At 32.3% G+C, this 25,615-nt stretch overlaps 1 protein-coding gene across 2 annotated transcripts in view; it reads right to left on the bottom strand.

Annotated features, from left to right (window-relative positions):
• Window positions 1-7,516: 7,516 nt before the first annotated feature.
• LOC127700060 (lysine-specific demethylase 5A-like) overlaps window positions 7,517-25,615 on the bottom strand; it is a 40,096-nt gene continuing 21,997 nt past the window's right edge. For both annotated transcript variants that reach the window (XM_052203526.1, XM_052203527.1), the window contains exons 20-31: window positions 25,313-25,430; window positions 24,377-24,523; window positions 23,558-23,766; window positions 23,243-23,381; window positions 20,753-20,932; window positions 19,071-19,223; window positions 18,553-18,724; window positions 16,779-17,399; window positions 15,457-15,677; window positions 14,083-14,329; window positions 12,252-12,497; window positions 7,517-11,546 (exon numbers count right to left, since the gene is read on the bottom strand). In XM_052203526.1, the coding sequence (XP_052059486.1) occupies window positions 10,801-11,546; window positions 12,252-12,497; window positions 14,083-14,329; window positions 15,457-15,677; window positions 16,779-17,399; window positions 18,553-18,724; window positions 19,071-19,223; window positions 20,753-20,932; window positions 23,243-23,381; window positions 23,558-23,766; window positions 24,377-24,523; window positions 25,313-25,430 (3,199 nt within the window). In that variant the 3' untranslated portion in view covers window positions 7,517-10,800. The remainder of the gene's footprint in view (window positions 11,547-12,251; window positions 12,498-14,082; window positions 14,330-15,456; window positions 15,678-16,778; window positions 17,400-18,552; window positions 18,725-19,070; window positions 19,224-20,752; window positions 20,933-23,242; window positions 23,382-23,557; window positions 23,767-24,376; window positions 24,524-25,312; window positions 25,431-25,615) is intronic.

Genomic DNA, 25,615 nt, shown 5'->3' with positions numbered 1-25,615 from the left:
AGTGCTCCCCCGATCTCGGTCCTGTGAAATTTTCCATGATCTGACGCCGACCGGAGAGATGGGCATAAGAGTGAACCAAGATCAATGGCCCTCACAAGAGAAAACGAATAGATACGAAAAGGATGGTATACATCATGCTGACAATAGGCCATTGTCAGGGGATCTATCACCATCAAGGAAAGTGGCCATTGACCAAGCGAAAAACCCGGAAGTTTGAAATAGGGCAACGGTTGTGCATTTGGAAAAAAATGCAGCGCGTACGGTAAAACAGTTTTTTGGTGAAGAGTCAAGGACTCTTTTGGACCTTGCTGTCAGAGGGTCTAGGTATGGGTTTTGGAGTCAGAAAGCAATGGATACTGCTGAGGGAGACTCCGGGAATACAAGACGAGTCATGACGTCTTGTGAATCCGATGCCCGACGGGGTAGATGGGATTCGGGAGATTTACCTAGGACTTTGGACCGGGGCGTACCCCATAATCAGGGGGCAACGTACCAAGCATTACCTTTGACGTCCCGCGGACGATTCAGAGTTGGGGTTAACGGGACCGACCATGAACACCGTACTGATGAAATGACCAGTAATATAAATTATGCTGGCATTAGCAATGAACCAAATTTTGAGCGTGATTATATAAACTTACAAAATACAAAATATTCCAAAAAGAAACCAGCACTTTATGATGGGGAGGGTAATTGGGAAGACTATTTAGTTCAGTTTGAATTAATTGCAGCAATTAACAAATGGTCTAACATAGAGAAAGCTTTAGAACTAGCTACTAGCTTAAGAGGTACAGCCCAAAGTATTTTAACCGATTTAAGACCAGAGATGCGGACAAATTTTATACAACTGACAGCCGCCTTAGCGTCTCGTTTTCAACCAGAAAATCAAGCAGAAATGTACAGGGCTCAAATGAAAAGTAAAATACGCGGACGCACGGAACAAATACCTGTGTTAGGCCAAGACATAAAACGTCTGGTAAGATTAGCCTATCCATCAGCTCCGATAGAGATTAAAGAACAATTAGCATGCGATTGTTTTATTGATTCCCTAAATGATGTTGACATGGAATGGGCTATTTTCCAGGCCAAAGCAAAAAGTATTAATAACGCTATTCAAGTAGCTCTTGAATATGAAGCATTCCAAAATGACAGACGTAAACACGGCACTAAGCTAGTTTGTGCTGTAAATGAAAATGATAATTTTGATCTAAATAGGGAAATTTATTTGTCTGAACAAGTTGATGACATTTCAGGTCGTCTTGCAAAAATAGAAAATAATAGAAAAAATAAGAAAACTTTTTCTTGTTACCATTGTGGGGTTTCCGGTCATTTGAAAAGGGAATTTCCCCTATTGAATAACCGATCCCAAGGTTTGAAGGTAACAGAACTAAAAACTTAATTCCAAGAAAAGTGGCAGACCAAATGACTGGTCGGGGAAACTATTAGTGGCTGAAACTGAGGACCAAGTTTCAGCAGAAACTAAATATGATTTGAAAAATCCAATAATTTTGAGAAATTGAATCAGATAAATATATTCTGAAAATATATATGTACATGTTGTAATTGTCAGTGTTATGACATGAAATTGAATTGTTTGATTGATACCGGGTCCACCGTTAGTGTCCTTAACTCATCCATGTATAATATCATGTCCAAGAGTGTAACGCCAGTGTTGTCCAATGCACGTAGTGGTTTTCGCATGGCTAATGGAAGTGTAGTTATGCCGATGGGGACTGCTGTATTACCAACGCAGTCTGATAAAAAAAAAATGTGTATCACCGTCTCATTGTTGCAACCATAGATATACCAATGATTATTGAGTTTGATTTTTAAAGATAAAAGTTCATGTATATTGTATATGGGAAAGAGGATTTTTTTTTAAATTGACGGTCAATTTATTTCAACTTTTTATTAATATTGCTTACATTTATTGATTGTTTAAATATGTAACTTATTTTCAGGAAATTCAATTGTACAATAGTGTTTTATGAACATTCGTACCGCTGAGAATATTTGATGGTGCTCTATAAACATTTGTCAAAATACACAGAACTAGTTCCGATGTAAGAACATTCATCACGCGAAGAAGATGTGTTAGTGCTTTATAAACATTCGTCATTATATGCACACAGAAATTAATTAAGTGTGTTTAATTAACATGAATTCGTCCTGCCGAGAAGATTTGATGGTGCTCTATAAATATTCGTCAAAATAAACAGAACTCGTGTTTTATGAACAATCGTTATGAAAAGAAGCGATGTTGGTGCTATATGAACATTTACAAAACTAAAGGATCATAAAGGACAGTGCGGAATTCAAGCTTTGCGTGAAGATGTATATGAACAATGAACATTCCAAAGATTAATTAAACTTGATTAATTATTGTTTTATAATGTTGAATATGTATGTTAATTAATATTTTAATGAATGATATTGAAGAACTTGTTTTAAATTTTAGGAAATGTCTATTCATGTTTGTGGACAAACATTATTTTTCAAAGGTGGGGAGAGTGTAACGAAATGTGGGTCCCCTGAAATGGAACTTGTTTCCCCTAAAATTGTGTGATGACGTTGTTTAAATCTTACCGATAATTGACTTTTCTTATTATATATTTCTTGTATAACTATGTTTAAACATTGATAACTCTAAAACTTTGTATTATTCTTGCCTATGTTTTTACATAGGAACACCTGTGCATTGTGTACTTAAAATGACGTACAATGACGTCATTACCTATTTTGGTAATCACCAGTTCCGGTTTTGGTAATTTAGGTATTTTCCGAAATGGTAAATGGTAAACCAAAATGGTAAATGGTAAACCAAATCGGTAAATTGGTTTACCTAAGTATAAATACGGTGGAGAATACAGATAAGTCTTTAGCACGATTTTACCCTGGGCAAGTAACACACGTTAATTCCATGCTATTTTGATATACGTACAGATACCATGTACCATACCAAGTAGTAACCAGACAGCCAACACTATTACAATGTCCGAGGAGACTACGTCCGTATAATGTGGGTTTGTTAATTCCTTTACAAGTTACATTTAGAGAATAACTTCTCGAGAGAAACTTTATCTTTTGGCATTGAATTTGATTTACTATTTGCCGATTACCAAACTACGATTAGTAAACTTTCTGGGTATATTTTTCCGCTATCCATTTTCTTTAATTCCCGATAGGAGGTTAATAAAGTATTTATCTGTTAGACTAGAATACTGTTAAGTTATTTAATATTTATATGTATTGTTGCTATTTAATGCATCTTAAAGTTAATACAAGTTGATTTTTATTTAACAAGCCTGTTATTCTTACAAACATCGAGAGTTACCATACAAAAACCTATACTAGTACTCCAATCTTCCCTTTTATATCAGAGTCATTACCTTACCAGAGGAACCAAACCTTACCAGTGTGTATTCAGAATACCAGAGTACCACATAGTACCACGATACCAGAGTACCACGATACCAAAGAAGAGTCACCAGATATAACTTTTATTTTTTATATACTCGTTCATTCTAACCTAACACATTCTTATAGTAACGCACTAAGGGATAAATATTTATAGTTTAACACTAAGGCCCGACCGCTCGGTTTTCGTTACAATACAATCGTGCTGCTGCTGCTGCTGTTACCCGATAAAAAACCCGAAAAAAAACAAGTAGTGTTATTGGCAAAAATGCCCAGTGGCAAATATTTCATGCAAAATTCATGATGACATGCAATATATTGAATACAACTTACTGAGCCAAACTCAAACAAATAGTTGGACAACTATTTTGTATCAAGTCTTACGTGTTATGTCCAAAGCAGGGGAGTGATATGGAAACTTACAATATTCAAACAAAACAAGCCCTATATTTGCAAGAAAGACTGAAAGCAAAGTAGAAACAATCATTTTCATGAAATTGTCAAATCCAAGGGCCATGTATTAGTAAAGCCAATTGAAACAAAATTCACTAATAATCTACAAGTACTTGTCCCATAATTACATGGTATACATGTACTAGTATCTAAGCAAAATACCTGAAAGGATGTCTTGAAAATGGAACAGAAAACTCATTATGTATTAAAAAAAAAAGTTCAGAACAAAGAAAGTCATCCAAAACGTAATTTCTATGTGTCCTAAAACAACTCAAAATATTATTGTTTACATATACATGTACCTTATATCAGGTTATTATTTACAAAAAACTTAGTTTCTGCAAAAAAAAAAAAAATAGGGGGAAAATGTCTTTCAAGGGCAATAACTCCTACAAGAGGTCAATTGACAATTTAATCGTTGCAAATTTATTTGTAGATCTTATTTTGTTGAATATTTTATCTTTTTTACAGTTTCTATTATGGTTTCTGCAACTATGGGTAAAATCATCTTTCAAGGGAAATAACTTTGAATGATTCGATTGACAATTTCAGCCATGTTGACTTATTTTGATGAACATTATTAGGTCAAAAGTAGGACAACCAGAATAAAGAGCCTGTTCGCTTTTTAAATTTTTGTCATATAAAAATATGTCCACAAAATATCAGTTAACGGACAAAAGAGTAGGAAACTTCTTCTCATGAAACTGAGTGTATACGAAGGGATGACAACGAACCAGAGACTTATATTCATGAAGTTCTCCTGGTTCAAGTTTTGTACTTTGGCCAACTTGAATTAATTTTATGAATAAAATGATACGCCAGATACATGGCAATGAGACAGCAACCCAACGACACAAGAAAACATCTAAATGTCAACATGCTAGCCCTCTAAGATTACAATTTTCCACGCTAAACATTTGTTTTATTGTTTAACATCTTCAAAATTGATTGATCAACGCCTACTAGAAAAAATTTCATGTATTTCTAGGATGAGAATAAGTCAAAAACATACAAATGATTACTTAAGGTCTGATGAGTAGGCACATAGAAAGGGCAAATGATTCAACTGCGCTTGAATATAAGGCTTGGCTGCAAGGATCCAGAAATTTCTTCACACAATTTCAGTCATTTTAAGATGACTTGAAAGTTGGGGTCCTTTTTTCAAACTGTTGAAATTAATCATACTAGATACATGGTACCAATGAACTTACAGGCTTGGGTGTAGACTGTTTTATGATGTTGGGTTGCTGGTGCATTAAATCATACAGAACATCTTTCATTCATACAGATTGAACCAAAAGTTAAATTTTGCTTGACAACAGATTACTTTCAAAGAGTAGCCCGACAGTTTGAAGCTGCAGATAAAATGAAAATCATAAAAACATCTACCTTGAATATAATTTCCTCAATCAGAACTGATAAGTTTGCACATTAAAATATAACTTGCCAATAAAAATTATCCCCCTTCGTCTCGTTACATCTGTCTTGTTCAGCCAGATGGAAGTTGCATACATTCACAAACCTATTTTTTACCTCTTTTACAAGTTCTGTTTTTGTTGGTGGAGCAATATGATGCCTGCACCTTTAAACTGTAACTGACCCTATAAGTTCAATGATTTTCTACAAAAGTATAAGGTTATTTATGTTTTTGCTTGGCGATTAATAAATGTGGTAAGAGATGGAAACATCATCATCCCTTTAAAGGTAAATTTTTCCAAAAAGTCCATAGAGTTGATTGATTGATAGTTGTTTGCAAAACATTCAGTGGAAAATAATTCATGCATATTCAGGAAGAGAACAAATGAACAAGTAAGCATTGAGGTTTCATTCCTATCAAGCAATGGAAACTCAAGATACCATCTGGAAACCACTTTTCAAAAACAAATACATTTCTAGTATATGTGACCTTGACTTTTCACCTATTGACTTAAATCAATAGGCTTTTTCTCCTTCCTATATCTTCCATCTGTACAAGTCTATTCCAGTCAAGCAAGATTTACTGGTTATCATCAAGAAGCATGTTTCTGACACTGGGAAGGAGGGATGGACAAAGCAATAACTAAAATTGAGAATGGAAATGGGGAATATGTCAAAGAGACAACAACCCGACCAAAGAGCAGACAACACATGCTCCTTACTTTTTTTCATGCAGCATAGCAATAGTGCACACACTGAAATGTCTTGCCTGCTTTACTGAGCATGATTGATTTTATTTTGAAAGTCTTGGTGATAAAAGGGAAATAAAAGGTCAAATAAACTTAAAATTATCAATGATCCATGACAACGAAATCAAGGTCAAATAAATCCTGCCAGACAGACGTGCACACCTTATAATCATTCCATACACCAAATATAGTCTAGTATCCAAGAAAGATATCAAACCATGAATACTTAAAGGGCCATTAGCTGTCAAATTCATGTTCACATATTCGCCCAAAATTCTTGTATTTGATTTACTAGTATAACATACTAAAACGTATACAAATTACAAAGAGTCCAAAAGAAACAATAAACAATGCATAGACTCGCTTTAATGTACCAGCATTTCGAGCATATTTTAGACCAGACGCCATCTATTACTCATCTAGATAGAAAAATAAATAGACACACAAGCACGTGCAATCGTAAAATGATTTTTCTAGGTCTGTTTGATTTCATGTTACAGGTTAAAAATAAATGTACATCATCGTTTCACCTTTAAAATTATTTTCGGTGGACCTAATCTGTCAATGAAATTGTTTTTCATGGTGTCTTCCTTTTTCACTTTTCAATGTTGACATTCTTTTCCTTTTTTTTTACAGTAGTTGACCTATCTTTTATAGAATTTGAGAAGAGGACCAAACTTTAGAAACTTTACATTGACAAATGAACCATGAAAATGAGGTCACGGTCAGATGAAACCTGCCATACTGACATGTACACCTTACAATCATTCCATTCACCAAATATAGTTGACCTACCGCTTATTATATCTGAAAAACGAACCTAATCACATAACTTCAACCTCTATCACTGATATAAAAATAAGGTGAAGGTCAGGTGAATCTTGTCTGACTCAGACTGATATGTAGAACTTACTAGGAACCCTTATACCAAATATAGTTATCCTATTACTCATAAGTGAGAAATTCACATTTAAATTTTTCTTTATTCAAATAGTTTAAGCTGCCGCCACAGAATAGTAATAGGCCACATAAGTATCCTCAGAGTTGTTACAAGGGTTCATTATTGTGCACACAGCATGGCATTCTCCCTACACAAGGCCTCAGATTGAACATTTCCATTCTACCCAGATGTGGTCTGCATATTCACACATCCTGCACAGCCAAATGGATTCCCTTCTTTTAATATCAGATATCATAATGCCAGATAAAAGATGTCTAAATGACTGTAAAATCTTATCAATAGTTCAATTTCATATACTTTAATAAAAGAAGGAGAACAATAGCTTTAAAACTTTAAAAAACATATTTTTTTTCAAAACTAAGATTTCCTCATATGCATGAAATATTTGCCACTGGACATGAAGCAAACAATCAGCATAAGTCAAGACCAAAGAAGAATGAAACAAACTTCATGAAACCATAAACAATAAATTGTTTTAAAAAGGGAACTCAAACTTACAATATAAAATATAAGTCATAAACACTTTACAAACCTGACTTTATTATTATCAACTGTTGTTTTTTCAACAAAAATGAAATCTATTTAAGAGGACAAATAGCACTGATGAATGACTGTTTATACATGATATGATCATATCTACACATATTTATCAGGAATTGGCTGTTTCAGAATCTAAAGGATTATGGGTAATTTCATTGTTTGTTTACTAAAATGAATTGGTTGAATTTCCATTGTTTAGGACATTTAACTTTTGGTTTACTCTTTTCTAAATATTACCCATAATGCATTAAATTCTGATACAGCTAATTGTCAAGTACATTATAAGTACATGTATATTCAATAACAACCTATCTCATCAGATATGAAGTTCTTAAATAAAGTTTCTCTTTAGTGGTTAACTTTGTACAGCAGTCAATTTATCTTTTCCTTCATAAAAGAAAATTTTGTCATCTTTCAATTATTTTTTATTTGTATCAAATATTGATATTACATATTTTTTCATTCCCAGATAATTTTAAGATGGACATAGCATGAGTACAACTAATCACTGATACAACTACAGCTGGACCAAAAATGTAATAAGACAGATATATTTGGACTTTCTTCAGAATATTAGGGGTCAAAAATCAAAGGTTATGTCTATAAAAGTTACTTCAACAGTATTTAAACATAAAATGACCATCTTTTGTCATGTATGAAATGAGAATTTATCTAGCAATACAAAAAAGTTACCACACTAAAAGATAGAAGGGTGTTAGAAAGTAGGAGATTATGTTCAAATATCAAGTCTTATCATAACATGTATAGATTCAAAATCCAACATTCTGCTCTTAAATGAAAAATATAAATATTTAAAAATACCTATTACCATTGTTCTTTTCCAAAACTAATAATTTAAATTAAAAAATAATTTTGAAATGAATAATGAAGAATCTCATACCAGATAAGATGTTTTTCTTTTTAGTAGTATTTCCATAATGTTATTTTTTATCTACGTCCCAAAAGACTTATAAAGGAGAGGTAAAGGCCCCCTTTTGGTAATTGAAATTAAAAGTATTTTTTTTTTCAAAATAAATTTTTAAAATATACTTCACTCAATATACATGTAACAGAATGAACCAATTAATAATTTAATATTAATATTTTATTGAAAAAAATCAAAATTCCACTAAAGCTGATACTTCGGCCACCTTAACTCTCCTTTCCTTTTGTTTGTTGTATTTTTATGTAGTTTTGACAGAATTCTAGTATTTCAAAGCTTTAGCCCTTTAAATCCACCTGCTCAATCCTAATAATATTCTCCATTCCAAAGGAGTTTGGTTTTGATGACAGGTTTCACTACATCCATTGTGTAATTAAAATGTAAAAGTTATTCATAAGAATTATTTGAGTCTTCAATGTTTGTTAACAAATGCCTTGGAATTAAGGATTTTTTTTGCATTGCCCCACTGCCTACACATGTATAAAACTACTAGGTTAAACAATACATGGATTACTGTGGATTCATTATTATTCGTTGGATACCAATTATCGTGGGTTTCGTGGAAACAGTTGAACCACGAATTCAAATGTTCAACGAATTACAAATTTTCTATAGGCTTTGTATGCAGAGATTGGCAAAAGCATGAAATCAAATAACCATGAAAATGCAAGTTTTCCTCAATCCACGAAAATTGATACCCACGAAAATAAATGAATCCACAGTAATTGAAAAGTAGAATTACCACTGTCCAACAAAAATATGTTTCTAACCCATCCATTTAAATCAATATTATTTGAAAAATTTGAATTTCTGTTGCTCCATGCCAAACTACTTACATGTAGGTGTAACCAGATTATTCAGAGTACCCAAACACCACAGCAGAGTCATTTGACACTTTCAGTGATCCAAAAACTATTTCCTTTTAACAAAGTTTATACCAAAAATCATCCAAATAATTGTAATTTGTTACATAATATTTTGAGAATTTTCCCTGCCATTGTCAATTTGGATATGATGGACAATCTGGGTACACCAACATTAATTTCTGTACACCAACATTAACTTCTGATATCTTAAATTTCAAAATACTGTAGCACATTTTACCAACTGAAAATAACAACATCTATCACACTAAATAAAACTTCAATCAAAACAAAACAGAAAATAATTTATAACAACAAAAAAGTAAACATATAAACTTTAAATTTACAGAAATATAATATAAAGATTACATGTACTCACATGTACATGAAAACAATTGATTTTACCCAGGGATATGTCAATTCTAATAATAAATGTGTATACTCAATTGTTAATCTACTGTTCCATAGCAAATTGCTAAAGACATTTTTTTTCTTGATTTGGGTGTCCACAAACATAGCAGAGTTCTCTTTTTGCCTCTTCAAAGAGATACTGTAAATTCAGAATATTTAAGATGTTTTTATTATTGCAAAATTTGTGATGGGTTAAGTTTTGCAAATTAAAAATTCACTTATAAATTTGATAGCATTATTTATATGCAGCATTTCTTGAATTCCCAATAATGAATCTCACATTTTTCTAATTGTTCAACAATAGATGCATACGAAAATTTCTGAATTTACAGTAGTTCTACCTGCCAATACTAAAACATGAAGATTTGCATGTTATTTCTAATGAACAACAGCAATTTCAAAAGTATTATTTCATTTTTTATATTTAATTATGTATGAAAGAAGAAAGTAAGTGCCAGTTATTTTGTAAACCATGTTGATAAGGATTTTTGGTGAACAATTATTTTTGACTAAATATATTGGTACTTTTTCACAAAAAAATATTTACATATTGCTAGTTTACATTTCAATGCAAAATAAGTTAGTTTTAACATTGCAATGTATTTATGCTGGAAAATTTTGCAAAAAAATAAATTAAAATGACAAAAATGGTTTAATAACAATGCGCCAGTTCCATAAGTAACAAATTCACTGTATAATGATTAATTAATGTGCAAATTTAAACGATATTTTTGAACTTGGCAAGACCAATCACCTAACAAAAGTATCAACAATGCTGGTTCCAGTTTCTAAATGGCAAAAATGAAAAAAAAAAAAAAATGAGAGACAAAAATACAAATTATCATTAAAAATGAGGTATTCACAAAATGTCAATGTGCGAAAAAAAATGCCCACCTTCTTCAAACACAACATGTTCTGACTAATACATACATCTGATATTTACAACAAATAAATGTTAAGCTTTTGGGGGCAATCAGACATGAAATTTACATCCTATAGGGTGGCACTTGATACAAAATTAACATGAGATCACAAGAAGTATGCAGTCTATGAGGTTTCTTCTGTAAAGTTCTCATTATGAGAGTCAATGATTGGTGTGTCCTGTGAACAACTATCTTCTGTTTCAACAGACATGACCTCAGTCTCTATCATCGGAGTTTCTACAACACTTGTAAGTTCTTCACTAATGTCCACTGAACTTTCTGTATGCTGACTATCATCCTGACTGTCCACTGACGATTCATCATGTCCAACATCCTGACTTGAAATGTCTTGCATCTCCATAATAGCTTCATTTTCAACAGAATTTAACTGGGGAACTAAGTCCGGACTTGATATTGCATTGTCACAATGTGGTTCCAGTTCCTCAGAAATATCAGGTGTATTTTCTGCGACAACTTCAGTTTCTATATCACATGACATATCCGGTATAGGCACTGAACTAATTTGTTCAGTCACTACTGATGGATTTACCTCCCCTGTACCTTCCTCATTTTCGATTACCTCCCCTTCTTTTCCAATCTGCTGTAAGTCTTGTTGATTTGCTAGAGCCTGGCTAAACATAGAGGAGTTAACCTCGTCTGGCATGCTCTCATGACACATTAAATCTTCTTGCACTTCCTGTTTGATCACAATATCGGACATTGATGGTATGATAGTGGTTTCCGTTGGGTCACCACACTTAAAACATTTATAATCCTCATCCTCTTTTACTTCCTCTGATGCCAACCCAACACACAATAAATGGTACCACTCTTCACAATGATCACACTGCACCCAATTTACTTCTTCTCCTACAAAACAACATGCAAAATCAATTAACTGATGTTTGGTTTTTTTAAGCCAGTAGCCTGTTTTTCTATTTTGCCATGAATTTTTTCTAGAGATATTAATTTCTATTCAAATTAATCAAGTCCATCAATTTTTACATTATTTCATAAATTTTAGTTTAATATTCTCTCTGATAAGTTATCAACTTATTTCATAAAAAAATTAAGAAAACAAGAATAAGTGTCATCGCCCCAGCTTGCACAGTCATGTCAATGTTCAGCCAACCCTGAGATTGGGGACAAAATAAGAATTTGGTATAAAACTTTAAAAGTTTACCTCACAATGCACATGTGTACTAATTTCATAGTTGATGTAACAAAACTTCATGGTAAACTACCTTTACCAGAAACTTAAAACCTAAGAATGTACTAAGTTAAAAATTTACATCTAAAAGTTCATTGAACTGTGAAAACATGATAAAAATCATAATTTACTGTGAAAACAGGGTAAAAATCGTAATTTAGCATATAATTTTAAAAGTTAACATCATAATGATCATGTGAATTCAGTTTCAAGTTGATGTGACCACAACTTCATGGTAAATTATCCAAAAAGTTTAACCTGATATGGGACAGACTAACTGACAGGCAGACACAAATACCAGATAACACATTGCCCCAACTATGGTAGGTGACGCATAATTATGGAATTTGAAATACACTGAATACCTGTAGGTTTGAGACATTTGATGGCAGCACAATTGTCTGCATCATCTTCATTATCATCAACTAGCATCTTCTTCTTGTCTTTCTTTTCCCTTGGTTTTCTTTTCTTCTTCTCTGTACTTTCCTCTCCTTCTTTCTTTTTGATTTTCTTTTTCTTTGGTTTATCAGCTATTTTCTTATTTTTATCAAATGTCTCTACAGTCTTCTTGATTTGCTCCACATCAGCAGCTGTATCTCCTGATAATGGTACTGTTAAAAAAAAATATAACAATTTAAACAGAGATATTCAGTGCAACCTTTGTCATACATAATTATAACATTCTATAAATATTATTGTAATACTATCAAACGGCTATGTGCATAGAACTTATAAAATCACCACTTGATTTAATTCAGCAATGCCTTCTTAGATGTTGGAATATTCAAATATATAGTTTTATAGAAGGTGTGTGGATCAATGCCATCAGGTCTTCAAACCTTGTTTTATATCTGCTAACTGGTAAATTTTATCTGTAAACTCAAAATAAAGAACAGATACAATGCCTATATGACAATGCAATCAATTTCCACAATCTTCATTATGCAAAAAGATAATGCTTATTTGTATTTGTTATTTATTAAACATATAAAAGTTTTTTTTTTCCAAATCTCTGGCTTATGAAAAAAACTTAAATTGGAAATTATTACATAATAATTTGTTTCATTGCATCATTCTTTCAGATGACATTCTTTTGATCCTTATACTGTTTGATTTAAATCATATTGACTCTGTGTCAGTTTCATTCTAGCAATTACTACTACTAACTGTTATACACTTTCATTACTTATCATGCAATACAACAATTACACATATATATATATTTAGGACTCAAATCTATGGTAGGTTCCTGATCTATGGCAGATATTAAGTCAAAAATGCCAGATAAGACATACAAATCATAAATCTAGGGCAGTTTTTTGTTTTCTCCAAATCTATGACAGATTTTGAAATTACGTAATTTTAAACTATTATTAAACTATGAAGCTGCTAACGATGACAGAAAATATAGATTCAAATGCCATTCCAGGTGACGGTTTTGTTATGAGAAATAATCCACTTGTTTAAAGCAAGTCATTGATCAGATATGTATTGACTTGTCCTCTATTTGCAGAAAATCTGCCATAGATTTGGAAACTAAAAAAATCCACCATTGATTTGGAAACTAAAAAAATCCACCATTATAGATTAGGAAACTCAAAAAATGCACTGTTACACTTCTGTCCTGGTAAGGGGAAAGGTTGGGCGCCCGCTAACACGTTCAACCCCGTCACATTCTGTATGTGCCTGTCCTGTCAGGAGCCTGTAATTCAGTGGTTGTCGTTTGTTTCAGCCTATCATATTTGTTTATCGTTCATTACTTTGTACATCAATTAGGCCATTAGTTTTCTCGTTTGAATTGCTTTACTTTTGTCATTTTGGGGCCTTTTATACATGTAGCTGACTATGCGGTATAGGTTTTGCTTATTGTTGAAGGCCGTACGGTGACCTATAGTGGTTTATTTCTGTGTCATTTGTCTCTTGTGGAGAATTGTCTCATTGGCAATCATACCACATCTTCTTATTCTTATATAGATTTGGATTCTAAAAAATCTGCCATAAATTTTGGATGGCATGACGTCATATTTACCATAGATATGAAATCTGGAACCCACCATGGATTCGAGTCCTACATATTTCTAAATGGTCGAACTTATAGAACCCATATTAACCTCAATCTATGGCTTCAATCCACACTTTTCTCAGTTTCATAAAAAAATACTAATCTGTAGAAACGACTTTTAGAAATATACATACCAAAATCAGCTATATCTTCTTGTTTAATGACAGGTAGTTTATCTTTGCTTGGTTCTTTCTTGATCTTAACCTTCATTTTGACTTTATTTGGATCTTTGATTTTCTTTGGTTTAGATGCATCCCCTCCCTCATCGATCTTTTTCCTTTTCTTTTTCTTCTTTTCTGGATCATCTGCTTTTTCCTTTTTGATTTTGACAACAAGTTTTTCTTTGTCAATTGGATCCTTAGAAATAAGAGATTCGTGTTCCTATAAAATATATTAAAATCAATCACTTTCAATCCAATAATATTTTCTGGTTCCTTGTTTTCAACAGACCTGGCCATGGAGAGTTAAACAATGAGAAATAACCAATAGCAAAGCTTAAATTAATTATGTCTCCATCAAATCAGACATATATCATTTTTTTAAACGTTTTAATGAAACAATGATGACTTGAATAATTAAGCAAAATTTAAAGAAAATGAAAATTCTGATAATATGTACACCTTTAGTACATGTACTCACATCCTGAATAATATAAAAGTTATAGCCTGAATACTACAGAAAGAGATAGCAGAACAAACCATGAACATTATGTGAAATTAACTGATGAAAAGAAGGACATTGGGAAAACAATATGGCCACTAACATTTTAATTTGGGGCATAAAAACATTTTATTTGCAATTGTCCCTGTATGAATAACATCCTCAAATACTGAAAATTCAGAAATTATTGCTTGCATTTACTGCAATTGTTCAAACATGGACAAAAATGTGAGTTCAATCATTGCGATTTCAGAAAAATCTACATAGAGATCTATGTATCAGTTATTAGAATGCAAGTTCCTCTTATTGCGATACTCACCCAGTTGCATTATTCGCATTAATAAAAACCTCGCTTTAATTTCTGAATTTACAATAATGAAAATCCTGCAACATTTGGCTTGATAGTATGTTTTATTTTTTTCTACAAATTATTTTCACACTACATACAGACTACTTAAAACAATCGACTACCAATGTGTGCTAAACATTATTGATTAGTGTGTTTTTACTACAGATCATCAGATATTTTTATGCTATGTACCAAAAGATTACCACAAGGGTAATGTATGTACAGAAAGTACTGATGATATATTATCGTAACAGTCTAAAAAGTTTAAAATCACTAGAATTCTTTTTTAACTTGTAGATTGTAAATATAACTGCTAATCATTTCACAACCATTCATTTCTTAACATTCAGGTAACAAAGAAGTCACCCAAATTGTCATCATAGTATACTGACATAATCCAGCTTTACTTGCCAAACTTATTTTTTTGTTGTAGTTTGGTTAAATGTTAAGTAATTCGGCAAGGCAAGAAACTTCAGGTAAAATTCAAACAGGACTTTACCTCAAGATCCAAGAATTTTCCATCAGTTCTAGGTTGGCAGGCTTGAAGTATTCTCCAGATATGCTGAGTTTCATCCAGAGACACTTCTAACATATCTCCTTCCATCATCAATTCTTCAAGTTGATGTTTGGCAGACTCTGACAACTCCAGGACTGGTGCTTCTGCAGATCTGGCTATTAATGGTGATTTTCTGGGATGTTTTCGTGGGGAATCTGTTTGACCTGAGAAAAAAAAGATAGAAACATTAATTTTGTTGAAGATAACTGCAGTAAAACATAGATCTAGGAATATATGGTAGAAATGGCACACGAAGAAACTTATCATAAAAGTTAAGCTTTCAACTGTTACAAACTACTATTAGAAATGTTAAAATGTATCCGTCTTACAGCACATTGACTTGAGTGTGTACATGTAGGTAAAGGTAGTATCTTTGGTTAGCTTGCTTGCTAGCTGAACCATGAAATCATTATTAGCGAAGGTACAACCTTCTTTTGGGTGAAGTCAATAGTTAAGCAGGGAACCAGACTAGCAGTCAAAAGTAGGAACAGTATATAAATATTGTGAAACCAGTTTTACAAGTCAGTTCAAAAAAATGTTTTCAGGTTGTAGGTGTGTTTGATTTGTCAATCTCATTTCAATCAACTACCTCTGTTCATTTACAACTAGATTGTTCACATGTGTAATACTATAGAACATTATGCTTTAATCGACTTAAAAAGAACTTTTCATATCCTTATTATACATGTTCTTATATATAATAAAGATATTATTATCTTTGATTTTGATGGGTATTTTTTTTTGGAAGAGTGCTACAGAAGGTGTGAAAATAAATGTTTTAAATGTTCCTCTCACCATGCAATTGTAAAAATGGTATCATATTATTTTGATTAAAATGAAATTATTGTAGTAAATAAACCATTTTTAAGATGTTTCATCCACTGGCTTTCTTCAGTTTCTTTTATAAAAGGATAAAATGAAATTTATAAATCAAACACACAATTGACACTATATATTAAATTTAGATTAAAACATATTTCTAAACTGGTTTCACAATATTTATGCACTGTCCTTACTTTTGGTTGGTTCTCTACTTAACTATAATAATTGACTCTGTCCAAAGGAAGGTAGTACCTTAACTTATAATGATTTCCTGGTTCAGCTAGCAAGCAACCTTACCAAAGAAATTACATTTACCCACACAGTCAAGTCATTGTGCTGTTATCTCATAATTTAATAGCTTTCTTTACTTCAGCTTACCAGGTTAAAAAAAAAAAAAGCGGAAAATAAACTGCTTAAATTATGAGGGAAAGAAATACACTTACTAGCACTAGATTTAGATGCTGAGGAATAAGCATGTTCTGACATGCCTGTATGGTTACTAGAACTGACAATTTCTACTTCCATCTGAATATCATCTGAATTCTGTGACAAAGATGGTGGGGACAATGGAATTGAGAAAGGGTTATCCGAGTCAAGATTGAATCCGGAATCTGAGTTTTTCACTGAGTTTATTGAACCACCAAATGCACTTTGTGTTACACTTGCTAGGTGACCTTGGAGTTCAGGGTTATTTGCAGCTTTAAGAAGTTCAGCATTTATTATTTTTTCAGTTTTTTCCCTGGCGGCCTGTTCCACTATCTTTTGACTCAACACACTGAGTTTTGCAAGAGCTGAAGCTAGTTCACTTGTGGTTAAGGCTTGTCTAGCTCTGTCCTGCCATGCCATGCTGCGTTCAGTCAAACATTGTAATGCTTCACCCTCAGGTAATCGAACGGGAAGTTTTTGTAAGGACACAAGCAATGACAGAATTGTCTCTAGTCTCGGTCTCCGAGAACGTAAACACAATGGACAGAGGAATTTGAGATCTTTAGCTGCCTGCACTGCTGCAGCTTGAGCTGATTTGTTCTTGATATTTGCTGATTTAGGTAATGGTACACATGTTCCTGCAAATTAAAAAATAATCATGTTATCACTGCAAAGATGATCTGTACATTAAAATACAGAGGACAAATATGTCAGAAATTAACAGCTTTCTAAACACTACATTTGGATTTTTGTGGTAGACATTGCCAAACTTTTACTAACTTTGGAAAGTGATTTTTCTGTAAATGTGTGGCAACAATTGTGGAACCTATTTCAGGAGCAATTTTTTAAGTTTCCTTGAATTAAACAGGGAAACACACATTATTTCATGCTTATGTTAAAATGCATAATTGACTTATATAAACTTTTTTTTTTTTAGAAAAATCACAATACAAGAACCTTGTAAAACTGCTTGATAAAGTTGGCAAATTAAATTCATTTTGATATGTAACAAGCAAACTTCAATAAAAATTTCAAATGAGATAATAGTGACAGACAGGTAATTTTATTTTTTGCTATTTTACAGTTTCTTTAAAAATATAAAGTGTACAAAAAGTAACCTTAAAAAGCTGTTTCAATAGAACATAATTTTCGTATAAAACTTTGATAAATAAAACAGGTGAACATCAAATGACAGTAAAAACTGCAAGACAGTAAACATTACAGCAGAATGCATTGAGTGTGTAGGTAAAGGTAATATCTTTGGTTAGCTTGCTGATCACAAGCGTCGCACAAGTTGGCACTCCGAGGCGGGTGGGGAGCAAGGTGAACTGTGGTTTATTTTTATCAATAGTACCGCTTAAGTCAACGCTAGGGGCCGTCTTGACCGTGTAGGGTATGAATGATTCGTTCAATGTTGAAGACCCTACATCAACTGTCAAGATGAAGAACAGGAATAAAAGCCCTATTCATTGATAAATTATTTATTTTTACTATGTATTGTGTGCGATTTTGTCCCATGTACATTTACTCCATATCCTTTCATTTTCTATTTTTAGCTGAACCATGAAGTCATTATTAAGTTAGGTAAACTACCCTCCTTTAAGAGTAGACTAGTCCGACCGATAACCAATCTATCTGTCTGTAGGACTAGACTACTCCGAAAGTAGGGTAGTATACCTAACCTAATAATGACTTCACAGTTCACCTAACAAGCAAGCTAACCAAAGATTATACCATTACCTACACACTCAATGCATTCTGCTGTAAATATATATAAAAAAAATTCCTCACCATGGAACCAATCTTTACATAATTCACATTGTAACATAAAGCCAGCGGCTGCCTTTCTACAGATACAATACTTGACTTCATATTGAGATTGGTTAAGTTTCCCCAAGTTGATTTGACGCAATTCTCTCATCGCTTCATATTCTTTGTATTCAGCATTTTTAAAAGCTGCCACCTGAAAATTGTAAAAAAATACCACTATAAATTTAAATGTACAAATTTCAAGATCATTACATTGATTAAGTTTGTGTATGTTTCAAATGGAAATTTTTCCAATGTCAATGATCATAGTCAGTTACTTACAGTTCCCGATTTTTCCTAAGGATTCTCATATTGTCATAAAAATTCACTTCCATACAAATTCAGTTGAAATGATTTTATTGATTAATGTATACTAATAGGACATAATTAGCTAAAATTTGATCCATGGTGGTGATAAAAAAAGGTTCTCCAAACACCTCCTCTGCAATTATTTCATGAACAGGCTAAAATTCCATGAAAACTTCATACTTAGAACTTACAATTGCAGCAGGATCTCTTTGTTCTTCCACTTTATACTCTGTATTATTATTATTGTTATTATTTTCACTGTCCCTTCTTTCTCTCTCCTCTCTTTTCTTCTTTCTATTCTTGGCTCCACTGTAAACACCAACATCTGCCCTTGGTGATAACACCTATAAATATAATAATTAGATGGTTTAATAATAAACATAATTTAGCATTATTGTTTGCTTAATGTCCAGTGGCAAATATCTCATTCACTTCATTTCAAACGGACAAGGCTGTGTAATAATTAAATCCTACATAGTCAACCCTTTTGGTTTTTCATAAAACCAACAACTTAACTTTCTGAACTTAAAATTTCACAATTTAATATACATGATATATACAGGTGTATTACGAATGAACTTCTAAGAAATTACAAAAGCATCATGGGTGCATAATTTGAGTTGTGATCTTCATGGATATCAGTAGAAGAAACATATTTCTGTACAGAATACAATGTTGTCTGCTTTAAGTTTATAAAAAAAAATGTCAAAATTTCAGTCTGTTGATTGCTGCTGTAACCTTGACCTTTGACCTAAAACCCAATAGGGGTCCTTTTCCCCTAATAGGTCACAAAATATCCAATTAATGACTCAAGATATTGTCCTGAAACAAAACTCTTCCAATAAAAGAAAAAAAATGAGTCTGAGGATATGAACGCCTGCGCTCAAGCTTAGAAATTTTCAAGTTAAAAAGGCGCACAACTCACAGTCCAAATTTAAACTCTGTCTCGGTGTTGTGTTTCTTCACATTGTGTACAAATTTCATAAAATTTGGATGAGACAAACTCAAGTTAGAGTGCGAAAACTAAAAATTTGCAATTTTCCTTTTATAAAGGGGCATATCTCTAGAATGTAAGTGATTCACTGCCCAAATTCGAATTCTATCTGTGAGTTTCGATTCTTAGCATTGCGTATGAGTTTCATAAAATTTGGATGAAGAAAACTTTAGTTAGAGTGCGTAATTGAAACATGGGACAGACGGAAGGACTGTCAAAGGTAACACTTAATGCCCTGTTGCATAAAAGTTGGGTCTATTTTAGGTACTGTTTTGAGTTTTAACAATTAAAATGGCTTTCTACTTTCTAAAGTTCATCTATCGGTGGGAAATTTTAGCGAACCAAGTTAGATAAAAGTTCCACATATGGTTCAATTAATAACATCCAGAAACCAACATATTGCCTAAATATCAGTCTATCAATAACTGTTGGGACTTTGACCTTTGGACTACAAAATGAATAGTGTCTTTCACTTCAGATGAGGGATTATGGAAACAAGTTTGGTAAAAGTTGGACATATGTTGCAAAAGATAACAACAGGAAACCAAATTTTTGCCCATATTTTAGTCTATCAATAGCTGCTGTGACCATGACCTAATACCCCCAAAATCAATAGGGTCAACATAATCCCATTGGGTTCAAAAGATTACTAACAGAAACCATGCTGTAACACAGACCTACTGACCCGAAAATCAAAAGGGGTCTTTCTCTTGCATTTGGGCATTATTAAGCCAAGTTTGGTCAAGATATTCCTTATGGCTCATAATTTTTGTCCAGAAACCCAGCCTGCTGCCTGGACAATTGGAAGCCATCCTGCTAAACATTCAGATGGCATTCATCATATTATAAGCCAATTTCAACTTAAACCATAATTCTTACCTCTAACAGGGTATATGTAGAATTTTTCTTCAGAAATGTCCGTGCTGTTCTCTCCCTCCATGATTTTGCAGCTGCTACCTGAGATTCAACTTGTGGCAACTGGTCCAGTCTAACTGGGATAGGCCGTCCTTTGTTAACAAGGGTCTCTAACACATCAAGGTAAGGATATGATTCAGAATTCTGAAAAGAGAAAACAATATTGTAATGATCAATTATGTACTGGTGTGAGCTAATCTACACATTATTTAGCTCAATTGCAACATATATTGCAGTTACTTCATGGTATGGGTCATTTAAGTATAAAATTGCCCAATGAGTTAGATCGACTTGGTCACATGTGGATGATGCATGGTAATTTTATACAAGTCAGACTTCTCATTGTTGGAGTGGATTTCTTCTTTTAATACACATAACAGTTGGTTCTAAGTTTACAAGTAACATGGATATTATTAGTTACATAGTGTGGTAGTGACCTAATATGATATATATATGGAATTTATTGATCCCATATATTTCATATTAGGTCACTAGCACATTATGTAACGAATTTATCTTACTGACTATCTTAACATGTGGCATTTAGACTAGTGGTCTATCAAAGTGATCAAGTCTTCAATATAAAAAACCTACTTCCATTGGTCTATACAAAAACAAATGCCAACAATAACAATTTGTTAGCTTTAATTTGTTTTCTGCATTTATTTCAATTGTTCATCATTAATTTCTTCGTTTGTTGAAACGTTTCAGACTTTTCCTTAACGCTGTGTTGTTTTTTTTATAAAGGGGATGTAACACCACTACTAACAGTGCATCAAAATAAGCCATGCCTACTAACCCCATAGCTTATAACCAATGATATTCCTAGAAATGTATAAGAGGTAAGATAAGTCATGTTCTTACCTATTTAGCAAGACAAAGTTTCTTTTTATTTCAGGGTCCAACAGGGGAAACAATGTCCTGTTATGTCTTTGGTGATAATTTGCCATTAAACAAAGTATATCTAATATTAATTTAACGGAAATTTGATAGTTTTTATTGTTTGATGAAGTAACAAGATTTGGATTTGGAAATACAGGAGTTTTTATTGTATGATGAAGTAACAAGATTTGGATTTGGAAATACAAGATTTTGACTGTTTCCTAAACGACAACGAATTTTGTGCAACCCATAGCAGTACCTATGGGGACACTTTTGGGATAGCTTAATTCTAGATGCTGTACAAAAACGTGAGCAGGAGATATTTGGCGTTTAAGTAAAATTAGTTTTAATATAAAAATTTTATAAGACTGAAATTTAGCACAAAGTGACCTTCTGCTATACTACTGAAAGAAATCAGATATACTGAGGTCATTCTCAGATTTATATTTTTGAAAAACTATGAAAAAATGAGCAATCCAGTACTCCTGACAAAGACATTTATTTACTTGATATTTGTATAGGTGCTAGTGGGATATAACTCTGCAAAGGGAACAGTTACATACATACGATATTAATCCTAAATTGTTTATTCTTTAGACTTACATATTTTGGTTGAAACTGAAAGTTTCTAGTCGACTCAACAATACTAGGAAAAGTTGTCACATATTTTGGAGTCGACTCGACAATACAAGGTAAAGTTGTCCCCATCTGAGAAGATTTCAAGAATTAGAGTAAAGGGAGAAAGACCATAGAAAAAACAAATTTAATATGTTAACATAAATCCTGTCATGAATGAAAAGTCATTTAATTTCCAAACAATTATCTGTCTTATACATGTATTTACATTATTCCTTTATGTTTTATAATGTATGTTTCCAATCCCATAACCAAGTTTGATGTATTAAGTATTTTGATCGGTAGCATATAAGTACATATATATATCCCATGTAGGCTAACGTAATATGTGACAATGTTCACCAATACTTTACATAAATTTGCTTAACATGCATGCATAGCATGATCCAATAATTTAAGCATATTGTTAAAAGTATGATTTAAAGTCATAATTTTTAATAAATAAAGAATCAATCTTGAAATGCAAAAAATGTCAGATTCTTTCAAAGTAAACATAACAAAAGGCAATTTGGCAAGATCAATTTGATGCAGACTTTATTCTTCTTTGAATGAAAGCAACTAAAAGTTAGTACATGATGCACATATAACCTGATGTGACAAACAATTTGAACCATGCAGCTATGAGACATTCTGTCATGGCTTGATTATGTTGCATTGATTTAGCTATCATAATAAAAACAAAGGCACCCATCAATTAATAATGGTTACTCTTTATAGACAGCACGCAAAATTACATTGTCATATACAACAAAGGTAATACTGTCTGAAAAAAAAAACAAACATTATATACATGTAGGTAATATTTCCTGCTGCAAATATCCAATCCAGTGATATGAATGATCCACACCACAGAAACTCAGTTATTTCAAGGATTTTGTATTTTTATATGTACCAAAAAGTGTTCCAATAGAAGGTATGTCTTATACATAAACTCACCTGAACAGTTTCCACTTTATTTGTCCATTCCTTAGCTTTGCGTAGGGCATCTTTTAATGCTGTAACATTTGGGAGGTAGGCAGGGATGCCCTCTGCTTCCTTTATAATAGCTTCAAGTGTTGCCATCACATGTCGGGGTCTGGAATTTAACAATAATTAATTTTCAAATCTAAAATTTCCAAAAATCTAAATTAAACATTTCTCAAATATATATTTTTATTGGTCACCTTCATAGCCAAAAGATTCTTAAAGTTCTCATTTTTAATTTAATGCTCATTAATTTGTTATGTCTTCATAACTGATACTAGTTCTTACCTAGCTTGGAGACATATCCTGGCCTTTTCTTCCCACCTTTCACTGACAGTCAACAGTTCTTGTAGCTCAGCCATAGCCTTCTCCACTGCAGGATGAGGAGCCAGACCTACACCAGAGTCCATTAACTTTCTCATTACATCTAATGTCACATTCAGAGGTTCCCTCATTGTCTCCCTCACCTCATCTAACCATCTGGCTTGCTGTAGAACCTGTTAAGTAAGACAGGTCAAGTAATAAAAATTATTGAGATACCTTTATTTCATGGAATTTTACACTAAAAATTATATAAATGGTATTACCTATTTTCTTGCAAATGATCAGTTCTCTTTGAATTTTGTCTAGAAAGATTAAATCTTTTTTGGTGGGCTTCAAAATGAATCTTGCTTTCAAGTAACTTTACCATAGATTCATATGTTTCTAAACCACCTGAGCATTTTTAAATTAAAATATAATTGACCAGTTGCAAGAAAATAATTTTAAAATTGTACTAGTTTGTGTCAAGTATAAAACACAATATTAGCCCAACTTCGAGCTGCTTTTTTTATTGTTACTTTCAAATTAAACTTTGCCCTAAAATCAACTTTTTAAATGCTGGGTTTAATATATGGAATTTGAAGATTTTTAAATGCTAAAATAAGTTATCAAAATTGATTTATATGTTTATCATACACATAAATAAAGCTTGGGTGGGGAAAAGTAGGACAATCAGATTAATGTATTGAAATTTAAAGCCAAAGGAAAATTTGAAGACTTATTTGTAAGTGTTCACTGTAATTGCTAATGACACTTAGTACACCAATATCTTCTCCTTTGTCATACCTGTTTAAGCCTGGGAATTTCCACCAAGTCTACATCCATAGTGGCACTGAACTCAATTAACTGCTCAAGTTTTTCTGAGTCAGGAGTTTCTGCATTCAGAGCATCCTGCGCTTCTTTCTGGAAGTTTATCACTTGATCAAGTAATTCCTGTAGTAAAGAATAGAAGCATATTAATGTGTATTGTACATATAGGATCATGAAAGGTTAGAATTTAGAAATGATTTTGGATTTATAAACACATTACAAATTTGAAAACATAAAGGTTTCCAATAATTTCTCAACTGGGAAACCCTGAGGAAATTCTAAACAAAAAAGCACCAGCTGTAGAAATATTTTTTTGCAGCTTTAGATCCTAAATGAAAAGGTTTATATCAAATTTTCAATATTTCCTAGCAGGAATAAGTTTTGAAATTGTCCTTATCTTCATTTAACATTTGGGTTTTCCGACCAATTTTCTCAAATTTGGAAACTTATTGCTGGATAAACTATGCTGTTCATATGAATAATGTATTTTAAATTCGTTGTTACAAGCAATTTGAACCATGCAGCTATAAGAAAGTCTGTCACGGCTTGATTATGTTGTATTGATTTAGCTATCATAATAAAAAGACAAGCAGCCACTAAACAATGGTCACTCTTCATAGATAGCAACATTTTCATATTTTATTTATTTATATATAAAACAAAAAATACCAAGAAGTATGACTGCATTTTGTCCTTGACTGGTTTCCTTTTTATTACGAAATGCCGGTCAAGATAACAGTTCCTTGATTGAATTAAGGTGACCTAACATATAAATATATACTATAAATGAAAATTTAAGTCCTAAAATTGGGCTTTTGTACACACTTCATATGATTTAAATATTTTCATCATTTCATTTTTGATATTTTTATTAATTCATTTCCAAGTAATATCAATGTATGTTGTATTCACCTTGACCAGTCTAGCCTCTTTAATAATGCATGGCAAGTTAGCAATTTGCTCATAGAAACAATTCAATTCATCCAGACTAAGCTTGGCTATATATTTTCCTTCATTTGACTGACGATTTCTGAAATTTAAAAAAATAAACATTTAACAATCAAGAAAAATTAATGAAGAGCAGTATGGACAAAGTTCTGTTATTTTTAACTTACATTTACCACTCTGATTAAAATGAATGACAAAAATATAGTATTTTTAATATGCAAGAGATTAATATAGTTATTTGGACTTTGATGTTAAACTTTTTCTAAT

This window comes from Mytilus californianus, unplaced genomic scaffold (genome assembly GCF_021869535.1).
Source record: "Mytilus californianus isolate M0D057914Y unplaced genomic scaffold, xbMytCali1.0.p SCAF_47, whole genome shotgun sequence".
Lineage (NCBI taxonomy): Eukaryota > Metazoa > Mollusca > Bivalvia > Mytilida > Mytilidae > Mytilus > Mytilus californianus.
Note: the sequence above shows the minus strand (reverse complement) of the source record. Positions and strands in the feature narration are given on the sequence as shown.